The sequence below is a fragment of the Bolinopsis microptera genome, chromosome 1 (assembly GCF_026151205.1).
Source record: "Bolinopsis microptera isolate Bmic1 chromosome 1, MBARI_Bmic_1.0, whole genome shotgun sequence".
NCBI lineage: Eukaryota > Metazoa > Ctenophora > Tentaculata > Lobata > Bolinopsidae > Bolinopsis > Bolinopsis microptera.
In genome coordinates, this window is record NC_087072.1 from 2,884,284 (window position 1) to 2,909,998 (window position 25,715).

At 39.9% G+C, this 25,715-nt stretch overlaps 3 protein-coding genes across 3 annotated transcripts; 2 read left to right on the forward strand and 1 right to left on the reverse strand.

The window, feature by feature from the left end:
* Positions 1-131: 131 nt before the first annotated feature.
* LOC134817312 (ATP-dependent DNA helicase DDX11-like) lies at positions 132-23,972 on the forward strand. The gene is made up of 11 exons (XM_063826451.1): positions 132-279; positions 519-664; positions 836-925; positions 1,083-1,232; positions 1,461-1,888; positions 2,036-2,168; positions 2,279-2,947; positions 3,073-3,286; positions 19,046-19,170; positions 23,131-23,294; positions 23,523-23,972. The coding sequence occupies exons 1-11, from the start codon at positions 159-161 to the stop codon at positions 23,647-23,649; spliced, it is 2,367 nt and encodes a 788-aa protein (XP_063682521.1). The 5' UTR covers positions 132-158; the 3' UTR covers positions 23,650-23,972.
* LOC134822820 (epidermal retinol dehydrogenase 2-like) lies at positions 19,226-20,357 on the reverse strand. The gene has a single exon (XM_063834088.1). It carries the CDS (start codon positions 20,355-20,357, stop codon positions 19,461-19,463), a length of 897 nt encoding a protein of 298 aa, XP_063690158.1. The 3' UTR covers positions 19,226-19,460.
* A 26-nt stretch (positions 23,973-23,998) lies between the features above and the next one.
* Positions 23,999-25,584, forward strand: LOC134817397 (FGGY carbohydrate kinase domain-containing protein-like). Its single transcript, XM_063826540.1, is given in 2 exon segments — positions 23,999-24,890; positions 24,893-25,584. Coding segments are annotated over 2 exon segments (1,584 nt in total).
* The last annotated feature ends 131 nt before the right edge of the window (positions 25,585-25,715 follow it).

Here is a 25,715-nt window from a genome sequence, read left to right on the forward strand (position 1 = left end):
TGATTTCGTCTCATTGAATCTTCCGAATGAAAACATTGGTCCTTTGCATCTGTTATAATATATCATGACTTGTTTCTTAGTATCAAACTTTTAATACGTATACCGTATATTTTTAGTAGAGAATCTAACCGATTAAAATTAATTTAGATACCAGGTAGATGGCAGAAGAGTTCGCCTTTCCATTCGAGCCTTATGGAGTACAGAAGGACTTCATGAAGAACTTATATGATACGCTTGAAAAGAGAAAAATTGGAATTTTTGAGAGTCCCACCGGCACAGGTTACATTCAAGTTTTATAATTTTGTTTTACATTTTACAATCCAATAATGTTCTCAATTATGCATTATAGATTGCCGCAAATTTCGTGTATGAAATTAGGAGGCAATTATAACATAAAAGGACAGTTTAATGAATCCAAGTTTAAATGGATTGATTTCAAGAAAAGTTGATTCACGAAAAGGTTATTCGAAAAGGTAATTCACGAGAAGGTGATTCAAGAACACAACATCATGTTTCAGGAAAATCGTTAAGTATTATATGCAGTGCTCTGAAGTGGTTGAAGGACCAGCAGGAACATCAGGCGAGAAAACTAAAAGAGGAAATGCAGAGGGATAAAGACGAAGATGAGCCTGACTGGGTCAACGAACAGTACCAACAGCAGAAGGTTCGTTAACTTGTTATCTGCTATGTTATGGCATAAATGGGGCTCAGCGACATATGAAATTTAGATGGTCTGACAAGTACACCCATTTTAGATGTCAAATTTCGCGAATGCATATTCTATGAGTGAATTGAACTGAATTTCAAATTTTAAAGCTGACAATTTTTTTCACAGGTACAGCAGCTTGTCAGTGACAAGCAGGCTACTGCGGAGAAAGCTGTTAGGAGACAAAAGAGAGTCCTAAAAAGCAGAAAGAGGTTCAAGGTGATTATATTTTTATTTAATTGTAATTATGTTAGTTAATTATAATAGGTAATTATATTCTTATTGCCTTTCTTACGGAATAAAGATTTCATGTTGAAAGCGCCTTTCGTCTACATACAAAAATAGTCTGTGAAAATTTGAAATGAAAATCTCCCAGCGAGATAATTTCTCGGATAAAGAAAACATGGAAGATGATATAGTGGACTTGAAATACTCCTCCAGTGATGGCAGCTCTGAGAGCGATTCAGAAGAGGAGTACTGCACCAAGATATTCTACTGTTCGCGGACTCACTCTCAGCTATCTCAGGTTTAGTATCCCCAAAATACATATTTAAACATAATTAATCGATTGACAAGTTCCTGGTTTCCCACGCCAATAACTAATAGACAGCTGAAAAATAACGAGGACCATTAAAGAAGATTAATGACATCGAGATCATTTATCTTTTTAATGGTCCCTCATTATTTTGTCAGTAATTGAAAATGTATCTTATTTTTACATGAAGTGCTGCGGGTAAAATGCCAACAATTTCAGTTTATAAACGAAATAAAGAAGTCCCCCTACTCTTCAGTAAAGGTCACAATCCTGGGCTCACGTACTAATCTCTGTATCAACCCCTCCGTAAGTCAGCTCAAATCAAACAATCTCATGAACGAGCGCTGTCTAGAACTCCGTCGAAGCAGTGCAGCTCGCAAAAAGAACGATGACGAGGAAAATAAGGACGAGGAAAAGAAGAAGAAGAAAAAAGGGAAGTGCGAGTTCTACTCGTCGCAGAAAGTTCGAGATTTCTCCTCGCACATCCTGTCAGAGGTACAGGACATAGAGGGGCTGGTGGGTGGAGCTAAGGAAGCGGAGACTTGTCCGTATTATTCTACTCGGGCAGCTGTTCCGGAAGCGGAGGTGGTCATGTTGCCGTATAACATGATACTTCACGGGGATCAGAGGAAATCTCTTAATATTAGGTGTGTCTTGAGGGGAATACTGAATTTCAGATTTATAATGTTTTTTGGAGCTCGTTCAAGCAGTAAATTTTGTATACTTTTTATTTTAAAGTTAGGATTGTTTAATTTCAATAACAAGTTTTATTTTCTGTACTGATAAATTCTCAGGCTTAAAGATTCTGTGGTTATAATTGACGAAGCGCATAATCTGATAGAAACGATAAATGAAATTCACTCTATAACGATACAAGAAAAGGATTGTATTACTACTCATCGCAAACTTGCTGTATACCTCCGAAAGGTAAACTTTAAAAACATTATCACTCCATTTGATTGCAACAATAGTCCATCATTAGGCAACTGTTATTGACGTTACCTCTTCGCCCTTCATATTTCTCTATTGATGCCCAGGTAAAAGCTAGGCTGAAGCCGATCAATCTCCTACACTGCAAGCAAGTTATTCACTGTGTCAGTCTATTGGCATCATCTTTCAAGAAGATTCATTTTCAGAAGGCACCTAGAACTTATCTTCTTACTATCGGTGATTTTCAGACCAAATCCGACTTAGCGGATATAAACCTCTTCGATCTAGTAAAGTACATCCGTGAGAGTCACCTAGCTCAAAAAGTCCAGGGTTACGAGGATGACGTCATCAAACCAACGACTGACGTCACAATTCACTCTAGATCTGTCCTTGCGGAGATTTCATCATTGTTCACGGCTCTAACAAACGCTGACTCTGCGGGACGCGTCCTCGTGGTCTGTGAAGCTGAAGGTTCCTATGTCCGTTATATCTCTCTGAATAGTGAGGACCCCTTCTTACCCCTCCTCCGGGAGTGCAGATCTGTTGTGCTGGCTGGTGGGACGATGGAACCTGTGGGTGAAGTGCAGCAGCAGCTCCTCGCTTCCTCTTCACGTGACGTCACCTTGTTCAGCTGTGGTCACGTCATTCCTCCGCAGAACCTTCTCCCGATAACACTCTCCCACGGCAAAGATATGGAGCTGGACTTCTCATTTGAAGGAAGGAAGAAGCCGGGAACGTTCCAAGAAGTGGGAAACATTCTCTTGGACCTTTGCCAGGTGAAAATATCGTTACCGATACTTTTCTATACATATAGGTCTCTACGATAAAAAACAAAACAAATTAAAAATGTTATGAAACTAAAATTTTCTAAAATCGAAATCATTTCAACTTTTATTTATAGGTTGTCCCTGGAGGCTTGGTCTGCTTCTTCCCTTCCTATCAAAGTTTGACGGACTGCAAATCGATCCTCCAAAAGTCCGGACATGTTGATAAGATCTCCAAGATTAAGACATTATTCTGTGATGAAGCTGGAAGCAAGAACTCGGACGGCATCTTGGAACAGTACTCAAAGAGGGTTAGGAGTGCTAAAGGTGCTTCGGGTGCTACAAATACTGGTTAGTGAATAACGAATATTATGTTCTAGAATCGCTGTTGTTTTAACTATATCGTTTATGTTCATTTGGGGAAATTAATAACTATCTAAATATTTTATTTCAAATTTCATACTCTCATTTTTGCCCTCAGAGAGCGTTCACTAATGATGTTATCTTTATTTTAGTATGTTTTATATTACCTTCCGTCCAACCTCCGTCACTTTTAGCCCATTTTCATATAAAGCACCATATTCCGTTGAGAAATCCTTAGGCCCCTTAGTGCCTCAAAAATTGATACTTTAATCACTAACTATTTACCACATACCTCATTCTAAACGTATTACCCTCTTTAATTTTGTGTTGTCTCATATGCTCAAATTAACAGGTGTTAATTGATTAGATTGATGTTCAAAAATCGGATAAAACAAACTGAAAGTTCATCTCTAATTGTGATAAATTTACCCGTAACCTTGCCTGGTAGCTTTTGTTTAAGCCTCTCCCCAGAAGTCATCATTTGTGACAGCTCCCTTAATAAGTATGAATTTAAAATAAATATTTAAGAAGTGCTTTGTGAAGAGTACCGCGACAATTGACCCCCGACAATTGACCCCCCGACAATTGACCCCCTATGTAATTACACTGGGGTCAATTGTCGCGAAATCTAGGGCTTAGTACGACAATTGACCCCTATGTAATTACACTGGAGTCAATTGTCAGCAGTTCAACCTTCTAAGCCTATGATACCTACTTAATACTAATAATCTCAATAAATGTGTCTGTCTGTCTGTCTGGACTGAGCGATTTCATACTTTCGCACCGTTTTAACTGCGAACATGTAATGCGTTTTTTAAAACATAATAGGCGGGTTTATACTTTTGCATTTCAACTGCAATAGTGAAGTCCCGGCCGTAGGCACGGGTTACACTAGTAGCTAAATAACCTACTTGGTTTTGTACATAGTGGAGATTTGTCATCGGGGACTATCTGCCCGTCTCGGCAGGTGGCGTCTCTTCCCCCCAGATTCACGTGATGCTTCACACACTTTAACCTTATTTTCGTGCCGTCTGGAACTGGTAGTGAGGATTCTGTCTCAACCTCTAACCAATCTGAAGGCAGAGCCACGCAGCAAGTTCGCTTTGCTGAGCTCCAATCCTGGTCCTCTTCCAGTTCATAGCCCGCTGGGATGAAGAAACAGTTGACCTCAATCGGGTCCCAATTTAAGGGGGCCCGATTAACTGCTACACATCTAAAAAGGTTGTATTTAAAACCTTGTCAGCTTATTTCCATTATCAGTGAAATCAATTCAAAGATAAGAAATAATAATATATCAAAATTCGATTAAAAACATACAATTAAACTGCGGATATTAACTTACCCTTGCTTAGCCAAGCAAGCATCAAAGCACTCCTGATCAGAGATGTAGGGGATAGATCCCAAATTTCCTGTAGAAGGTGGATCCGACCTCCTGTCAGTTGCAAAGGCTCCAAAACACGATTCACCTGAAAAAAGATTATGTGGTCACCTTACTTTTTAAAAGTCGTTGTAAATTTGTATTCCGCTGAATGCTAGCATGTTTAAGGTTGTTTGTCTTTCAATACACCAATTGAAATAGGTCTCGAGTTTATAAACACTCTTAGTTTGAGAGTATCTGTTAAATCTCAATTTAGTTCAAACCTGAAGTAAGACACCTTTGAAGCATTGTCATAAACAATATTGGAATTGAAAGAACTCGGTTCATTTCTGAATAGTATGGGTTATCTTGAGCTTCGGGCGTACAATTTTAACAACAGGAAATGTGAAAATAACTTGTCAACTTGTACACTCTATAAAACTACTATGTAGATTGAAAAAATCGAATTCAAATATTCATTCTGTCACAGAAATGCGGGATAAAAGCATCTCTACGGTAAACAGAACACCATATCATCAAAGAAAGTTTAACCCCTTACTCTTAGTCTCACAAACAACACCGTGCACTCTGATTATAATTCTTAGCCTCAGAGTAGGGACAAGGGAGAGACCGTTAGCGAACCGAGCGACGCCCTTAAGAAAAATAGCATTGTCAACTCTGCCAAACCATCCTCTTAGCCGAGTAATCCTCAGCTCAAGCAACAAGTTATTTGCCCAATACCTGCACCAGAGGGACCCCATTTGAAGTTAGTAATAAAGCAGACGTAGCCTCCATATAGAGCACGTGCCTTACGAGCACGTGCCTCACGTGCCTTCAAGGGTCTACCGAGTCTTCGGCCTCGGTTTTACCGAGGAATAGCGATTTTTCCTCGGCCAACAAAATGAAACCTCGGTTGTCCTCGGCCTCGGTTTTATCAAAGCAAAATTTCCTCGGCCTCGGTCTCGTCGCAAATCCTGCCCTCGGCCTCGGTCGACCCTTACGTGCCTTACGAACAAACAAAGCAACATCGTTATTTTGATGTGAGTTAACCTTGATAGAGCAGATAGAGGTAGACTAAGTTGCAATTCTGACGGTTAGACCGGAATAATGCGTAGACCTGAACGCTGAGATAGCAATCCTGTTGTTATATCATTGTATAGTGTATAACCGCGCACTATTATGTACAAACACTTACTAAATTTCATATCTGTGCCACGATTGTTATTATTTTTGAAATCCAACATGAATTTGTGAAGATTATTTGTGCAGAAAGTTGTAGGATTAGAAAATGGTTCTCAAAATTAATGATAAGTCAAACACTATCGTCTAGAATAAATGGTCGAGAGTAAATGGTCTTCTAGATCGTGAGGACGTGTGCTAAAAACGATGATACGTAGATAATGGTAGGGCTCGTGCTGTATAAATATAATAGAGTAAATGTTCTTCTAGATCGTGAGGACGTGTGCTAAAAACGATGATACGTAGGTAATGGTCCTCGTAGGGCACGTGCTGTATAATATGGAGGCTACGTCTGCTTAATTGCTAACTTTAAATGGGGTCCCTCTTGTGCAAGGATTGGGCAAATAACTTGTTGCTTGAGCTGAGTGGACAATGATATTTTTCTTAAGGGCGTCGCTCTGTTCGCTAATGGTCCCTCCCTTGTCCCTACTCTAGGGCTCAAAATAATTATTTAAGAGTTATTAACCTGTTGCCCTAGGCTATTACGTAGGTAATGGTCTTCTAGATCGTGAGGACGTGTGCTATAAACGATGATAATATTATGTAGATAATATTATCTCGTATTATGTAGATAATGATTTTGAGATAGCCCAGGGTAACAGGAAAATAACTCTTAAATAATTATGGACTATACCAAGGAACAAAGTTAAACTTGCTGTTCAATAAGTGGCTAAATGGTGGTAAACCTCCTTCTTTCAGTTTATTTGATAAAGTCGGTTTTCATGTATTTATGACAACGGAAGTGACGCCAGTATAACATAAAGTATAAACACGAGCTTACAATTACGTACCCATTTTTGAAGGAGGTGTCTAAGAGTGAACAACCGTGAAAACTATGGAAGAAAAACTTGAACCAGAAATTTGATCATATTTAACAATAAAATATTGTTCATCATTATTTCAGTTTCTGTTGTATTGAAATAAATTATACAAATGAATTACCTTGACCATTGTTAATGGTCTGGCCCGGCGCGCGCTACTTCGTAGCACTTGCCATCAGGCCATATTTCGAGAAGAAAGCGGCGTGCGCTACTTCGAAGAAATTTATACGAGTAACATCCGTCAAGAATTACCTTGAATAAGTTTTGTTCGATTTATAGTATAACATTTCATACTCTTATTCTCCCTAAATAGGAGTATGAAAGTTATCTATATATATAAAACATTAAACATTCATACTTATCTATAACTATAAATATTTTAATGCTCCCTTGTAGACCCGAATGAACCTACTTGGATTTGAACATAGTGGAGGTTCATTATCAGGGACTATCTGCCCGTCTCGGCAGGTGGCGTCTCTTCCCCCTAGATTCACGTGATGCTTCACACACTTTAACCTTATTTCCGTGCTGTCTGGAACTGGTAGTGAGGATTCTGTCTCAATCTCTAACCATTCTGAAGGCAGTGCCTCGCAATCTGAGATAGTAAAATTGAAAATAAACAAGGAAACTCAATTACCTTTGCCATTAGGTCCGCTTAAAGCACAGTTACCACTTATCGCACACTTCTAGCCAAAGTTTATTACATCCATAACTTGAATTTAACTTGTAGTTGTCATGATGCAATGGAGTATACTGTAGAACAGACTTTACCTGGACAGGCACCAGTGTTGCAAGATAAAGTTTCCATGTTTTCTCCCTCACAGTCAGCTCCACCGTGAGCAGGAGCAGGATTTGTGCAGGTTCTCATCCGGAAACGGATTCCTCCACCACATTTCTCAGAGCACATTGTCCAGTCTCCATAGTCACTCCAGCCCCCATCTACTGAAATGTTTTGATTCCGTTATCAATACGTCAATATATTAATTCTGAAATACCTTATCGGACGTTATTTTACCGGACATTACGTGAACGGACATAATTTTGAACGGACATTAAAATGAACAATCGAAGGCATTCATTTAATGTATTTAATTTGACTACCTTGTCAGACTTTATTTGAACGGACATTAAAATGAACGCTAGGGCCTCCAGCGTCCAATTAATATCCGTTCAAATAAAGTCCGATAAGGTTCAGACATTACCTTTACCAATCGTCATTAGGGCCGCTTAGGGCATAGTTACCACACACTTTGAAGCCTAACTTTAATACATCCATAACTTGAATTTAACTTTTCATGATACAATGAAGTATACTGTAGAACAGACTTTACCTGGACAGGCACCAGTGTTGCAAGATAAAGTTTCCATGTTTTCTCCCTCACAGTCAGCTCCGCCGTGAGCAGGAGCAGGATTTGTGCAGGTTCTCATCCGGAAACGGATTCCTCCACCACATTTCTCAGAGCACATTGTCCAGTCTCCATAGTCACTCCAGCCCCCATCTACTAAAATGTTTCGATTCCGTTATCAATACGTTAACATCTTAATTCTGAAATACCTTATCGGACGTTATTTGACCGGACATTACGTGAACCGACATAATTTTGAACGTATTTAAATTGGCTACCTTGTCAGACTTTATTTGAACAGACATTAAAATGAACGCTAGGGCCTCCAGCGTCCAATTAATATCCGTTCAAATAAAGTCCGATAAGGTTCAGACATTACCATTTCCAATCGCCAATAGGGCCGCTTAAGGCATAGTTACCACATACTTTCTAGCCTAAGTTTAATACATCCATAACTTGAATTTAACTTTTCGTGATGAAATGAAGTATACTGTAGAACAGACTTTACCTGGACAGGCACCAGTGTTGCAAGATAAAGTTTCCATGTTTTCTCCCTCACAGTCAGCTCCGCCGTGAGCAGGAGCAGGATTTGTGCAGGTTCTCAACCGGAAACGGATTCCTCCACCACATTTCTCAGAGCACATTGTCCAGTCTCCATAGTCACTCCAGCCCCCATCTACTGAAATGTTTTGATTCCGTTATCAATACGTTAACATCTTAATTCTGAAATACCTTATCGGACGTTATTTGACCGGACATTACGTGAACCGACATAATTTTGAACGGACATTAATATGAACAATCGGAGGCATTCAATCAATGTATTTGATTTGACTACCTTGTCAGACTTTATTTGAACGGACATTCAAATGAACGCTAGGGCCTCCAGCGTCCAATTAATATCCGTTCAAATAATGTCCGATAAGGTTCATACATTACCTTTACCAATCGCCATTAGGGCCGCTCAGGGCATAGTTATCACACAATTTGAAGCCTTACTTTAATACATCCATAACTTGAATTTAACTTTTCATGATACAATGAAGTATACTGTAGAACAGACTTTACCTGGACAGGCACCAGTGTTGCAAGATAAAGTTTCCATGTTTTCTCCCTCGCAGTCAGCTCCGCCGTGAGCAGGAGCAGGATTTGTGCAGGTTCTCAACCGGAAACGGATTCCTCCACCACATTTCTCAGAGCACATTGTCCAGTCTCCATAGTCACTCCAGCCCCCATCTACTGAAAAATTTTGATTCCGTTATGAATACCATGAATACGTAAGATAAACTAAATTCTGAAATAAAGACATCTCCCAGAGTCCTAAATAAAATATATAATAATCCCTCACCATTACCGGAACTAAGATTACCAATACTACTCCCATTTGTAAGTAATGCTTACATTAACTATTCCACTTGCCTTGAAATTCTTATCCTACCTTTTCTTTGTTGATCAAAGCAAGTTCGCTGTGCCGATGCCCAACCTTTGCTCGTAATCTCTTCAAAGCCAGCTTCGACGAAGAAACACTCTATATTTACCCAGGTTAGGGGGCTCCGATTAACTGCTACACATCTACAGAATGTGTCATAATCATATTAAAAAGTAAAATGTTCAAAATTACATAATCAGACAAAACAAGGCTTAATTTTATCACTGTGAAAGGTAAGTCATCGCAACCGAACTTCATCTCCTGAACTTACTTTTCTATTGTCAAGCAGTGGTCGATACACTCCTGTTCAGAAGTGTACTTCTTTTGTTCTAGTTTACCTCCTGGACCTACCCGTCGGTCAGTTTTAAAACATGATACTTCTGAAATAAAATGGTAATTTTACTTTTCCAACCGTAAAATTTCTTTTGTTGAATCAAAGCGTCTGCCAAGGTTATGGCTTACTTATAAATCAGTTTCTAACTACAAGTTACTGATCGATAAGTTTATCAGAACGACTCAGACTTTATAATTTATATTAAGAGCATGCTCTTCTGAAGATGTTATAAGTTTTATGCTGTTGTTAACTCTGAATTCGTACCTGTTTTAAAACAAGGAAGCATTACTGTAAGCAGTATTACGATAACAAGAACTCTCTCCATCTCTATAATCTGAATGGTATAGTTTGTTTGAACTGGTTAACACAGTATCGTCCACAGATTAGATATAAATAATCCAACAATTCGAGCGTTGAATTAAGAAAGAAACTAAATCAGTAACGAAGAAAGTCAAGTACTAATCTTCCCTCTAGTCATAAACGGACTGACTACAATACTACAACGAAACAGATTCAGACTTTGAAATAGTAGTGCCATGACTAAAATACTACAACGAAACAGATGCAGACTTTGAAATAGTAGTGCCATTTCACGGCTCTACCTTTCTTATCACTTATTGGCAGTTGAATGGTACCATAGGTACGTTGCTGGTGGTTAGTGATTAGTACTAGTACAAAGGGGGTTGTCCCTGGATTGTTGTGAGCTTTTAACTTAATCACGAGAAGGCAAATGATTTGTAAAAACAGGTGTCCATGCTGAGATCGAATCAAGAACGCGTGCCATTTAACCGTCACGTGCTAGATTCTCATCTCGGAGTTGTTGTAATCCGCAGTATTGTCCTAGCTCTTACATGAACTTATTAGAAGGGGAATCTAAATGTAGAGTAGGGGATCTAAATGTAGAGTAGGGGGATCTAAATGCAGAGTAGGGGATCTAAATGCATAGTGTAAAATAAGGTAGGCTACCAGAACAGTCCTCCCGGGGCGTACCAATGGTCTACAGTGCCTGCTCACAAAGGTACGGTAGCGAAGTGGCGTACACGGGTAAATAAGGAGTACAGTTACGATAGGAAAGTGTCGTAAATCGTACTTAAGAGATATACGGGTATGATATTGAAGTATCGTACACGGGTAATTAAAGGTGTCCAAATACGATAGAAAAGTGACGTATACTGTACTTAAGAAATAGACGGGTCCGATATCGAAGTCTCGTACCCGGTTACCTGTAACTCTCTAGCTCTGCAACTACACGTGCTCTGTTGAGGAATACGGCGAAAACTCTAGTTACGGTAATAAAGATACTTTAACTCTTACAGGCTTCTGAGTGCCGTACAACTTTAAAAGATCGAATGACGTGATCGAGTCCTAAGCTATGTGATAACAAAGGAAACAGGGGGTTCGAACAATAAGTCTCGAAGGGTAATAAATAGGGTAATAAATACTATAATCTCAATATACCAAGACTAGTGACTCGTGTGCCACGTTACAGCGTTTTCCGGCGGTGGTAATTTTCTAAACTTCACCAAGCAAGCCACTCGAAAAACTGATCGTAACGGGGCAGACGAGACCTAACAGCACTGGGTCACGTGGCATCACATGGCGAACCACGTGACGCCGCGCGGCCCAGCCTGTCCAATAATACAACCTACTTAACTAACCTGACTACTGCGTGACCTCCATAATCTACAACACTAACCTAATCTAATCTTACGCTAATTCTAACGGTTATTTAACACTAATAGTAATTCTAGAATATTCTAAACGATCTAAAAACTAACAAGCCTAAGACCTGCTGCAAACAGCTTACTATACCTATTACACTATGCAGAGTAGGGGAATCTAGATGCAGAATAGGGGGATCTAGAAATTCTAGATGCAGATAATTGTGAAATTGCTATGTGTTTAAGGTTTGAAACAGTAGTCGAGAACTGATAACCGTCTAGTATGGAGTTGCTTAGAGTTCAGTATGTGCAGGGTATTAACGAGGGTGGTTGATACAGCTGATGTAACTAGGAGTCACCCAGGGCAAGTGGTAACAGATAACTAGCCGTAACCCAGGGCAACAGAAACTAACCGTAACTCAGGGCGATGTTAGTTGTAATGTGGGAAAGCTAATGTTAATGATAATTATCCGAGGACAGAAATATTTATTATAATCAAAGGGTGGGGTTTATAGTATCGCCATTCTACGCGATTAATAAACTTATATGCACGATCCCAGTAGAGTTTCCACAAATTTTAGACAAAACTCCCAAATTTTAATATACTATTGGAGAATGATTACTTTTCTTAAAAGGTATGCAAAAGTTTAACATACCTTCTCTTACCTCATTAGTCTTTTAAAAATCTCCTAACGTTACTGCAACCCTGTCATCGTTATACAAACTTACATCTCAATTCTCAACTCACGTAATTATCAATTAGTTGTTATGTTGGGGTTTTCTTATCATGTATACAGCAGTTACAGCTACTTACATAATAGTTGTCCTCAAATAAAAACAACAGCTCAAAAATATCGCTACGTACTCAAATTCCCTAAATAAAAGTACATACCGATATTTTTGATTGCCCCTAAAATTGTAGCTCTCTTCAAAAGAACTCACTCATTAGGCAGGAGGGAAGATCCCCAGCCGGAACTATAACACCATTCTGACATACAGCCTGCACTTCTATTTTATTGAAGTGGTACGAAGGACAAGTAAGGGTCAGCGTTGTGCCCTGATCAGCTGGTAACTGGGGTTCTATCACCACTTTCTTCCAGTTCGGATCCCCCACAGTGCAGAATGCTTCTGAGGAAATGAACTTGTTATCTTGTCAGTTGTTAGGATTTTAAAGTTACTCTCCCATTTTCCAATCTCGTTAATCGCAGCATCAGATATCTTTTTTAACGATTTTAAAAACAAACAAAAACATTTAATCAAAAACCACACACTAACCGTATCCATAGACCATTATTTCAGCAATGTTCTGAGCACCGACAAAACCTTCTTTACTCAACTCCACCACATCACCATTACCCACACAATTATACTTGTATACGTCTTCTTCAGTTGTTATCGTTCCACAGTCCTTCACTATCTTATCACTAGACTTGATGAAGAGGTTCAGGCCTATAATCCTCTCCTTGCAGCAGTCTTTTCTGTTATAGATGACTATGCGAGTAACATGGGAGTACTGCGACAGATAAACTCTTATCCACATTCCATCAACCACATTGAAAGTGTGAGCAAAATTAAGGAGATTCTTGTCAATAAGGTTGAAGGCCACAAAGCTTCCGTGGACATTCTTCATTTCCGCTTTAGACATGATAAGTTGTTCAACCGCGTCATTTGCACCTGTTACAGTTACGATCAAAGATTTACATCTACTGAACATTTGCAATTTGCTAATTTATATAATGATCTGGATGATGCTTTTTTAATTTAATGTAAGGCGAATTAACTTTTAATACAATAATTTATAAAATAGTTACCTGTAGCTGGTTATCAGTGTAAAACAATTACCTGTAGCCGGTGTAAAATAGTTACCTGTAGCCGGTGTAAAATAGTTACCTGTAGCCGGTGTAAAATAGTTACCTGTAGCCGGTGTAAAATAGTTACCTGTAGCCGGTGTAAAATAGTTACCTGTAGCCGGTGTAAAATAGTTACCTGTAGCCGGTGTAAAATAGTTACCTGTAGCCGGTGTAAAATAGTTACCTGTAGCCGGTGTAAAATAGTTACCTGTAGCCGGTTTAAAATGGTTACCTGTAGCCGGTGTAAAATAGTTACCTGTAGCCGGTGTAAAATAGTTACCTGTAGCCGGTGTAAAATAGTTACCTGTAGCCGGTGTAAAACAGTTACATGTAGCCGGTGTAAAATAGTTACCTGTAGCCGGTGTAAAATAGTTACCTGTAGCCGGTGTAAAATAGTTACCTGTAGCCGGTGTAAAATAGTTACCTGTAGCCGGTGTAAAATAGTTACCTGTAGCCGGTGTAAAATAGTTACCTGTAGCCGGTGTAAAACAGTTACATGTAGCCGGTGTAAAATAGTTACCTGTAGCCGGTGTAAAATAGTTACCTGTAGCCGGTGTAAAATAGTTACCTGTAGCCGGTGTAAAATAGTTACCTGTAGCCGGTGTAAAATAGTTACCTGTAGCCGGTGTAAAATAGTTACCTGTAGCCGGTGTAAAATAGTTACCTGTAGCCGGTGTAAAATAGTTACCTGTAGCCGGTTTAAAATAGTTACCTGTAGCCGGTGTAAAATAGTTACCTGTAGCCGGTTATCAGTGTAAAACAGTTACATGTAGCCGGTGTAAAATAGTTACCTGTAGCCGGTGTAAAATAGTTACCTGTAGCCGGTGTAAAATAGTTACCTGTAGCCGGTGTAAAATAGTTATCTGTAGCCGGTGTAAAATAGTTACCTGTAGCCGGTTATCAGTGTAAAACAGTTACCTGTAGCCGGTGTAAAATAGTTACCTGTAGCCGGTGTAAAATAGTTACCTGTAGCCGGTGTAAAATAGTTACCTGTAGCCGGTGTAAAATAGTTACCTGTAGCCGGTGTAAAATAGTTACCTGTAGCCGGTGTAAAATAGTTACCTGTAGCCGGTAAGCACCACATCATGTAAACCAGTACACAAAACATCTCCCCGGTTCTGCTTGACACCAGTCTTTATATGCTAATCAAATTGCGCAAATCATCTTAACATACATAGTAAGGGAAAGAGTAGGAAAATCAGTAAATAAATTCACGACAAGGATTTCTCTGTAGTTATGTAATGTGTTTATATTCCCAAGAACCACTTCAAAAAATTGTTAGAGCGAATCTGAATTCTGATGGGCAAAATTTCTAAAATGAATTGTGTCTAGTCGCCATACGCACTAATACAATAATAAAAATCATTTCAATTTCGATTCGTTTCGATAGAAACACCTCAAAGACTTCCGGAGAGGTGTAAGATTATCACAACTTATAATTTATATAATATATGACTTATGAAGGAGTCAATTACTAACTCTAATCTAGAAAAATTACAGACGCTTGGCATTTTGTTGAGAGTCTGGGAAGCTAATTAAGAGCTACGAGAAGCGTAGCTTTTAGGTCTGTCCATACCAGAGCAGAGCTTGTACATCTTCCCATCTCAACACAAAGCGACCAATAAGCCCAATGGCATCATACAGTTATACTGCTCGTTGCTCGTTGTCATTGAGTCCCCTAATAGTAATAGATCACGTGACTGAGTTAGGACAACAGAGGGTAAGTGTGTTTGCCAATTATTTCTCAGGATCTACGGTAATATCTGCGCCAGTCTGTTAAATCTTATCAGCATAAAGCAAACACGTTGAAAGACAGCCAACCATTCTCTACGGGGTAAACCTCGTAAATTACCACAAGGCCATTTGGGTATTTGGCACCGAGAATAGATCCTACAGTTGTGAGCTAATTAGCTCGGACCTGGATATTGCACGTGCTGGACGTACGTGCCTGTATTCAGGCTGTTCCCTTTTTTAATAAAAACATGAGGTTGGTGATAAAACGCTGGTCTGATCTTTGTATGATTATGTCTATCTTTGGCTATCCTCGTGGTGCCTTCATAACGAAGACACCTGTGTGTAGCAGGCTAAGTCCAAGCAAACCATCTCTCCCCCTTATAAAGCTTTATCATGTAGTATAGAATTAACATAATTATTATAATTTACAACTCCATTGTAGACGCCAAAATGAAGCAGATCAGCAGTAATTAATTGCGTGATTGCGAGAGCAAGTACGGCAAAAATGATGAGAAGATTATTAAAACACCTGCCTTAGTAGCTCTCAGCTGGAATCTAGTTGTTTTCGTTAGGAAATTATTAGCGGTTACAGTTTATCACACGTTTACTAAGTCGGCTCATGACTTCTCAGTTATCAGACTTAAAAACAATTTATGGTTGAACTTAAGTTTTAATACACTTAAATACTATTCGATATTATTACACTAACTGGATGTCACTTTAAATCCGATGACCTGTACAATGAAAACATACATCAAATCCAGTAGAGGGCTACATGATACATTTTATGTTAGATCAAGGTTTATATAATATGATAGATATGTGATTTGTGTGAAATCAGGACTTACATGAGCTAAGGAGATTATTACCATGCGCTCACTAAAGTACACAGCTCCTATGACTCGTTGTTAAGATTTATACTATAAATAAACACCCATCATTTGTTGTATTGGTACATATTACATTTATATTATTACAGACGCTGCACCATATCTCATATCTGTTAGTATGGTATTCATTGACCAATTCAGCAGCGATAATGGAGAGTTAGAATTAACCCAAATATCAGGGACACGAATGACTACTCCAAGATTTAAGAAACTAAACTTTCAACACTGAAAACATTCAGATTCTTGCCAAATATATTTCGATTGTAGTCATCTCCAGTGACAGTGAACCTAAAAAATGTTAAAAGGTTAGTGAAACTCAAGCCGTTACAAAATTAAGAATCCGAAAAAGGTAAAAAGATCATATTAAGGATTATGGAATATAGGTAATCCAAAGGGATTGACAGTATTAAGGCCAAAAGGTCTAAGAGAATTAAGCAAATGTATGTAATTATTTTCTTTTACTTCAAGTGTACTGAGACTGCAATTCTCTAAAATAAAAGTTCTAAAAATTTCATTAAAATCTGTATGTACTCCTAAACCGTGGTCAATCAAGTGAACTCCTAGGCTATACTCATCACTAGTAATATCAAATGCTCTACCATCAACGATTTCATAAAATTTGGACCTGTGTCCGTCCATCCTTTAATGCAAGCTCAATAGATTTATACATAATCGAGATGTAGCCATAATGGGGGACCTTAACATCTGGTTCATGAAAAGTTGTTGTTGTAAAGACCCGTATAGAGCCACCTCTAAGGGCTTTGAGACAGTTTATTAAATATAATAATCAATAATATCGAAAGTCGTTTCAAAATATTTTCAAACTCAAAGTTGAAATCACACTCACACTAAAAAGATCAATTATTTTGTCAAATAGTAAAAATTAAAAAAAAAAACTCTCGACACATTACAGTACGTGAGCATGATTAGCATGCCTTTCATTTTATTTGTACCACTTAAGTCCCAGAACTTTTTATTTCTTAATTCTGCTTGTTATAGTTTGTTATAATATACGGCTATTCTAATTTCTAGAAATTTTCAAGCGTGACGATGAAAATTTTATCGCGAGAATTATCTTTAAGATTTTGTGCATTAAAAAGCCGCGCGGAGTGAGGTAAGGCTTGCTGTTATCAGCGCTTTGGCAGTGAAAAATATGCTGAAATATGTCAGTCCATTAAGCGAACGTTGTTTATTACTGCTCGTTTATTGTGTATTGCTCGTTTATAGTGTACGACAATAACTCCACATTTCTAATCTTCAAACCAACTCGAATACAGCATCAAAAAAACTCAGCTACACTAATGAAGCTAAACAACTTTTCTAAAACGCATTAGGGCGTACTAAGAACAAGAAATCCCTACTGTCCATTAGAAATGACGTCGATGGAAGCCCTACTTTAAGAGTTATGAAGATTCTACTCCTCTCTCATGCAATCCTTAATTTGTCCAGGCAGATTTGGTGCCGGATTTATAGTCTTTTGATTAAGCCATGACGCCCTTCTAGTTTGGAAACTACTGTTAAGTTTGGTCCTGACATTATTATCTCCGGAAAGTTTTCCATAAGAATGGAGATTAATTAGCGAGGGACGTATATAGTAGGCTCAATTGATGTTAATAATGATTCTAGATTCATCTGAACGAATTCATGGTTGTTTTATGTAAAATAGCATGGACCATTTCTATTCTATAAACTGAGAGCCAAAAAGCCGGCAGGGCTCAATGTAGCTGACAGGGCTCAATGTAGCCGACAGGGCTCAATGTAGCCGACAGGGCTCAATGCAGCTGACAGGGCTCAATGCAGCCGACAGGGCTCAATGCAGCCGGCAGGGTTCAATGCAGCCGACAGGGCTCAATGCAGCCGGCAGGGCTCAATGCAGCCGGCAGGGCTCAATGTAGCCGACAGGGCTCAATGTAGCCGACAGGGCTCAATGTAGCCGACAGGGCTCAATGTAGCCGACAGGGCTCAATGCAGCCGGCAGGGTTCAATGTAGCTGACAGGGCTCAATGTAGCCGACAGGGCTCAATGCAGCTGACAGGGCTCAATGTAGCCGACAGGGCTCAATGCAGCTGACAGGGCTCAATGTAGCTAACTCATAACCAAGATACCAGCTAATTTGAATTTACATCCCCTCTTAAGAGGGCTCTCTCCTTGGCACCTGAATGCTTGCATTCAAACTAGGGTTGATATCTTTCCTTGAACTGCACTGGAAGCAAATGATGTTCTAGAGTATACAAAGGGGGATCAGTGCTCGGGAGAGGTGTACAGCGTTCTAGAACTTATACAAAGGGGGAGCAGTGCTCAGGAGAGGTGTCGAATCATTGCTTCATTGTGCTTTTTTTAATCGTTTCCTGTGTCTCATTGTTACATGAACGATTACCTGATGAAAGGGAGGATTCAAGCTGCCAACTCTCTTTGTATGTGGCCCAAGAAAATACACCGGTTTAAGGTGTATATTAGGAAGGATGGTACATATGGGCATCATAGTTAACGTGATTCTATTACAACATTAACTAATTGCTGACATTTTATCTTTTTATCCTTGTAAATACCAAAAATTCTATTTATAGAATTTTTATAAAAGCATGTTGGTACTGAAAATCGGAATTGAGAATTAATGTAAATTTGAGGTACCGCAACAATTGACCCCCCGACAATTGACCCCCGACAATTAACCCCCCGACAATTGACCCCCCGACAATTGACCCCAATGTAATTACACTGGGTCCATTGATCGGGTTAGGGTTAGGGTCAGGGTCAGGGTCAGGGTCAGGGTCAGGGTCAGGGTCAGGGTCAGGGTCAGGGTCAGGGTCAGGGTCAGGGTCAGGGTCAGGGTCAGGGTTAATTGTATCAAATTATATTGTCGGGGGGTCAATTGTCGGGGGGTCAATTGTCGGCCACCCAAATTTGAATAGGCAAACGCTCAGTTAAGTAATTTAAGGAGTCAACACAAATTATTTTTGCCTGTAATACGAATATATTCGAACGTTTTTGTCATATATTTTTTAGGGCATCCGAGTCAAACACATTTACATGATAATACATTGAATTCTAATAGTCTACTGTAGCATTAAAACGTTTATTTTCAGGAGCCTTGTTGCTAAGTGTCCTCGGGGGGAGAATGAGTGAGGGTATAAACTTTAGCGACGATCTGGGACGGTGTGTTGTAGTAGTAGGACTTCCTTTCGCTAACCCCTCTGATCCCGTGTTGCAGGTAAGTGGTCTGGTTGCTTTGTCTGGGGGGGGGGGCTTTGTCTATAGGATCTATTAATGGTTCAATTTTACAAGGTGTTGGATTCTTGTTAATGAAGTAGCGATATAATGGTTAAATTTTACAAGGTGTTGGATTCTTGTTAATGAAGTAGCGATACCGCTTAAGAATTTCAATGTAAGAACATGTCATGATCACATCTGAACCATAATTTCCGAGTTCATAATTACGTGGATCAAAAAGTTCATTATTATTCTCTGAAATTTGTCCGATGTCAATACCGTCTTGCTTGCTTACTGGACTTTCTCCAACAACTTATGCCCGACAAACTTTGTAAAATCAGGTTTCTTCTTATAAAAAGCGTCCCTAATGGGAAGAGGGGAGATCTTGAGAAGGAAATGGATAAACCGCACAGAATCAGGAACCATGACAACATCCTTCTCCTCCCTGATCCCCTGAATAGCTGCTCTCACCAACTCCTCCGGCTCCATGGGGTTAGTTTCCTTCTCTATCCCAGCTATCAACTTCGTTCTTACGAACCAGGGACACACAGCAGTGAAGTGTACATTAGTGTGAGCGTGCTGGTTCCTCAACTGGGCCAGCGCGTGGATAGCTCCAGCTTTCCCTGCACAGTAGTCGGTTATTTGACCCTGCAGTGGCATGAGACCGAGCATGGAGGCTATATTGACCACGTGACCTTGGTCCATGGCTAACATTTGGGGGAGGAAGAGCTTGATGGTCCACAGACCGGACACTAGATTCACCGTGAGAGAGTGCTGGATTTGTGTAAGGGACATGTCCTCGATGTTGGCCCCGAACACAACCCCTGCGTTGTTAATCAGCACTGTTACCACGTGACCATTCTCGGTCATCTCCTTGTGCACCTTCTCAACTTCCTCACTCTTGGTCAGATCGCACGTGTAGGCGTGCGCGCTGTGTCCTGCCTCGCGGAGACCTGCTACCACGCCCTCCACAAGCTCTTTACTGATGTCCAGACAGTGAACCGTGTTGCCCATTTCCGCGAACTGCCGTGCGAACTCCGCTCCAATACCCTGACCAGCCCCGGTAATCAGCACGTGCTGGTTTGAGATGGGTTTACAGGGTCGACATCGGAACAGGAAGTAGAACACCTCAAGCAGGAAATAGAGAGGGAGACGGAGGAAGGCGAGGAGAAGCGCTACTGGGTCCATCCTAGGTTAAAGTTTAGTTTTAAAGTTATAATAAAAGTTTATTACAACACAGCTTCTATAACAAAACTGAGGCTCTTGATAAAATTTGCAGTGTGTTTGTACCCTTGAGTTGTATTTCTTCTGTTGAATTGTAATAATCTTTTTCATTTGTAAAAATATGCATATCTAAAACTTCATATTGACCTCACTTATTACTTTGCGCGGGAACTCTTGATATATTTCATCTTTATAATGATTGAAGTCATAAAAATAATATAAAATTATTATTTTGTGACTTCTATCTGAATTTTTTGATGGTGCAATTTGACACAAAGAAAACAGAAACGAGAAAATCGCAGACAAAACTCTAAAACATGACTGATAGATTGTTTGCAATCGTACTGCTAAAGCTATCAATTATTAAATTAATTAACAGGAACTGACAAATGATGTAACTGGCAAATTACTGACAAATTTGTTCATTTAGCGACGAACAAAAATAAATTCAATCGAAATTTCTTGTTACTACTAGCCTTGTCGCTGAAAAGTTCTGGGCAACTTTTTGCGAGCAGCACAAGTGAATAACTATATTAAGCCTGTTGCTTCAGACTGTAAATTACCACATATTATGGTAAAAATAATAAAAATGTTACCAGTTCGCTAATATGAGCTGGATATGAGTGTAATGTAACAGTCAGTACATTGTTGATGCTCAATAGTGAGTGCTTATATCTAGTGTACTTCCTTGCAATAACAATCAGCATATATCAAGACTGCAGTTGATACGATCACAATATTATCATTGTCTTTACTTCACACCTACCTACACTGAACTGAGCTATCAAAGTTATCAGAAAAACTTATCTCGTGGACCCACATCTAGAGATTGTATTGACTTCTCACGTGGTACAGATGCCGACAAGATGCCGACAGATGCCGACAAGATGCCGTACAGATGCCGACAAGATGCCGACAAGATGCCGACAAAAGTTGCTCCTGTTTAAATAATATAGCAGAAAGAACATAAAATAACGAGTTTGTAATATTATAGACTAAAGTAAATTCTAAATAACCATAATATGATAAATAATAGCAATAATCTTTTACAAATTTACATGATGCAACTCTAAAACTATGATAAATATAAAATAAATATCAGCATTTCGGGCTGAACGGTACAAATTTTTCACAATTAAATTTGATTAGTGGACTCGTGACTCACGGCCCACAAACATATCATATTCAATTACTCAGTGTCCACAACCTTAGGCCGTGGAAGTGTGAAGTTTCGGCCATATGGCACTGTCTTTTCTACGGGACTATTAGGATTCCATTGTTCAATAACTAAATCGTGATTCGTAGTTATAGTAATGAAAGAAGCAGGAAATTAACTTGATATGGGGAGAATGAAGATGGACTATGAGGATTGGAATTTGGAACCCATTCATAATTAAATAATACATGTAATGTATAACGTATAATGTATATACATTTCCAGAATCTCTCGAATATCAGGACCCTTGTACAAGCTGGCAAGTAGCAGCAAGGTGCAACCCTTCTTTCCAGTTACCAGTAGCCGGGCACTAGTAGGTGCTAGTAGCCGGGTGCTAGTAGCCGGGTGCTAGTAGCCGAGTGCTAGTAGCCGGGTGCTAGTAGCCGGGTGCTAGTAGCCGGGTGCTAGTAGCCGGGTGCTAGTAGCCGGGTGCTAGTAGCCGGGTGCTAGTAGCCGGGTGCTAGTAGCCGGGTGCTAGTAGCCGGGTGCTAGTAGCCGAGTGCTACTGTACTACAGTGACTACATTAACTACTGTTATTATACAATACTAGTAGGTGCTAGTAGCCGGGTGCTAGTAGCCGGGTGCTAGTAGCCGGGTGCTAGTAGCCGGGTGCTAGTAGCCGGGTGCTACTGTACTACAGTGACTACATTAACTACTGTTATTATACAATTACAAGATTTGAAAGACAAATAAATCTCCTAGGCTTCCTCGCGTGATAACATGTGTGTACTGCGTAGTAATGTATGGTTCCTTGAGTTCAGAACAAATTAAACAAGATTTAAAGAAAGAGCAAAATATCGATAGTCAATAAGAAGTCCTAATACAGTGGATATCCTCCCCTTTTTAAAAGGATCTCCACAATAAACACGTCAGCCTAGCTGCAAATACAAGCTGTTTAGTGTTGTTTTACAATTAAAGGTATAATGTTAACGAAATAGATCTCTCACCAAAGGGCTCTAGAATCTAAATACTTAAATAGAATAGGGTTACACTCTGCATCCTAATGAGGTATGATGCAGAGTTCAATATAATAAAAGGTCAATTAAAATACGATACACTGGGGTATAAAAGGTTCTGAAAATTTTCATATTAAAAGGTGATAATCAAACGTAAAACCATTGTCACTGCCCCTAAGGAATTTAAATTATTACAATTTTGAGCATAATTTCATCACAATGTAGTAGTCAACCTTTTAATTAGTTCAATAAGAATCAATATTACTAGAGGTGTGAAAACACTTTATCATTGTCTCACGTAAACATTTAAAGAATGTTCGAGTAAATCTCTCGTCCACGTTTTTCGTTAAGCGGAGTTTTATTCGTAGGGATCCTATTTGTTAGTCTCAAAAAGTCTTTGTCGAGTAGAATTTGTTCTTAGGATTAATCTTTAAATGTACAGTATTTTAAAGGTATCTCCAGAATAAACTTATTGGAATGAATCACACTGTTGAACAATACAACACTATTCAGGAGAAGATGCGGTATCTGGACACACTGTTGAACAATAAAACACTATTTCAGGAGAAGATGCGGTATCTGGACACGACACTGAAGAGCAGTGAAGAAGGAAGAACACCCGGCCAGACTTACTACGAGAACAAGTGTATGAAGTCTGTAAACCAGGCCATTGGGAGGGCTATCAGGCACGCTAACGATTACGCTGCTATAGTCCTTCTAGATAAAAGGTAAAGATCAGACACTACATTTATTTAATTAACGATTACGCTGCTATAGTCCTTCTAGACAAAAGGTAAAGTTCAGATACTTAATTTATTTAATTGAAACTTTTGAATAATTTAATTTTGCCACGATTTTTTGACTGCTGTAACCAAAGCAGCTGCTACAACATGGAAAACTTCAAACTGTTGGGTCAATAAAACTAGAGGTATAATTCTTATTTTAATACTTTTAAGGTATTCGAGCGATCGGATCAACAAGAAACTGCCAGCCTGGATCAGAAAACATCTCAGACATTCCAACAGTCTTCCGCAGACATCTAGCATGATCAGAAACTTCTTCAAGGAGCGTGAAGTTGCTTGAATGACTGGGCGTGAGGTTTGAAAATGACACAGCCCGGCAGTTTGAGACTAAATGTTTTTTGCTTTATTCTATTTTATGACGAAATAATGTTTTTATAAATTTATTATTTTACTTATTTAAATTTCCAACATTTTGTTAATTTATTGAACAGTACCTTTGTAATATCTTGTTTATGTTTATTTTACTATCCCTGTTTGACTGCATGGTATTGCAAGAAGCCTTCCAAAAGGAACAAAAAGAACAATTCCTGGCAGATTGAATTAATTTTGATCATCCTTTCTGCTTTTGAGATAAAACTCAATGACCCTCACATAGGAAAACATGAGCCCAAAATAAGCTCATTTTCACCATGGTATACTACATCGGAGTAGACGTAGGGACGCAGAGCGTACGTGCAAGTCTGTGTGACGTCACTGGGAGGGAGCACAACACCAGTAGCCGTCCTCTCACCGTCCACAACCCTCTACCCGACCACTACGAGCAGTGTTGTCTCCAGATATGGGGTGCTGTGTGCGGGACTGTACGTGATGTGATCCAGGGGGTCAGGGTGGAGGAGGTCCGGGGGATAGGGTTTGATGCGACATGCTCTCTTGTTGTGGTGGGTAGTGCTGGAGAGCCTCTCAATATATCTGCTGGTAGTGGAGGTGGTAACACTTGTCTGATGTGGATGGATCACCGAGCTGAGAAAGAGACTGAGCTAGTGAACCAGTGTAAATCCTGTGTAACTGACTACGTGGGTGGGGGGTTTAGTCCGGAGCAGCAGCCTCCTAAACTACTCTGGTTAAAAAGTAACCTCCCTGAAACGTGGAGTAAAGCTGCTCACATGTTCGACCTGCCTGATTGGTTAACATACCGGGCTACCGGCAGCACTGTTCGCTCCCTGTGTTCTGTAACGTGTAAGTGGGGTTATGTAGCGGAGAGAGGAGGCTGGGATCAGGACTTCCTGACTGAGGTTGGGTTAGGGGATCTAGTAGGGTTAGATAAACTGGGGGTGAATGTCTGCTCTCCTGGGAGCAGTGTACCTGGGGGATTATCAGACAAGGCAGCTTGTGAGTTGGGTTTGAAACCTGGTACTAAAGTTGGGGTTTCTATGATAGACGCTCATGCTGGCACGCTGGCACTGCTGCGCTACACTCCTAGCGCTATCTGTGATACACTGTGTATCATCTCAGGTACCAGTACCTGTATTATGGCACTGGGCACCACTAAAACCTTTGTACCAGGAGTGTGGGGACCGTACCAGGGGCGGTGTTACCAGATACCTGGTTATTTGAAGGGGGTCAGACGGCTGCTGGCAGTGCTCTGGATCACATAGTACACTCTCACCCTGCCCACTCTGCTGACATGACATACTCTAAACTAAACTCAGATCTGGGAGAGTTTCTAACTGACTCTACTTTGCACACTCTATCACGTGATCTGCATGTTGTACCTGATCTACACGGTAACAGGTCACCTCTAGCTCTACCCTGGTTTAGAGGGATGGTGTCTGGACTGGACCTCAACTCTTCCTACAAGGACCTACTCGTTCTCTACTTGGCGACTGTTCAGGGTCTGGCACTTGGTGTGCGGCTGGTAATTGACAAGTTGAGAGATCACGGACTGAACTTTAGTAATATCGTGATATGTGGCGGGCTGGCTGATAACCCCCTGTATCTGGTCGTGCTAGCAACTGTTGTCAAGGTACCGGTAACAGCGCCACGTGATGGTAACATGATGTGCGCGGGTGCAGCGCTGTTAGCGCAGTGCGCTGCCGAGGAACGTCCGTTGAGTGCTATCTTGGAGTCGGGGGTGACTGGGTCAGATGTTAGCGTTTATAGTCCTATCAGGGAACTTGTCGGGTATTATGAAATGAAGTACAAAGTGTACAGCAGTATGGTGTCTGATCAAGTCAAATACAGGGGGATCATGCATGATGGATTATCAAATTTTTAATTTTATTGGGTGTATTTCTGGCTTTTATTCCTTGCTGTTTTTGAGCTCATACCAGCAAGGCCGGGATGAGAAATAAAAAGGTGCTCTATTCTGTATTGAGTTTGACAAGCTAATTCAGAAATTGAACAAAT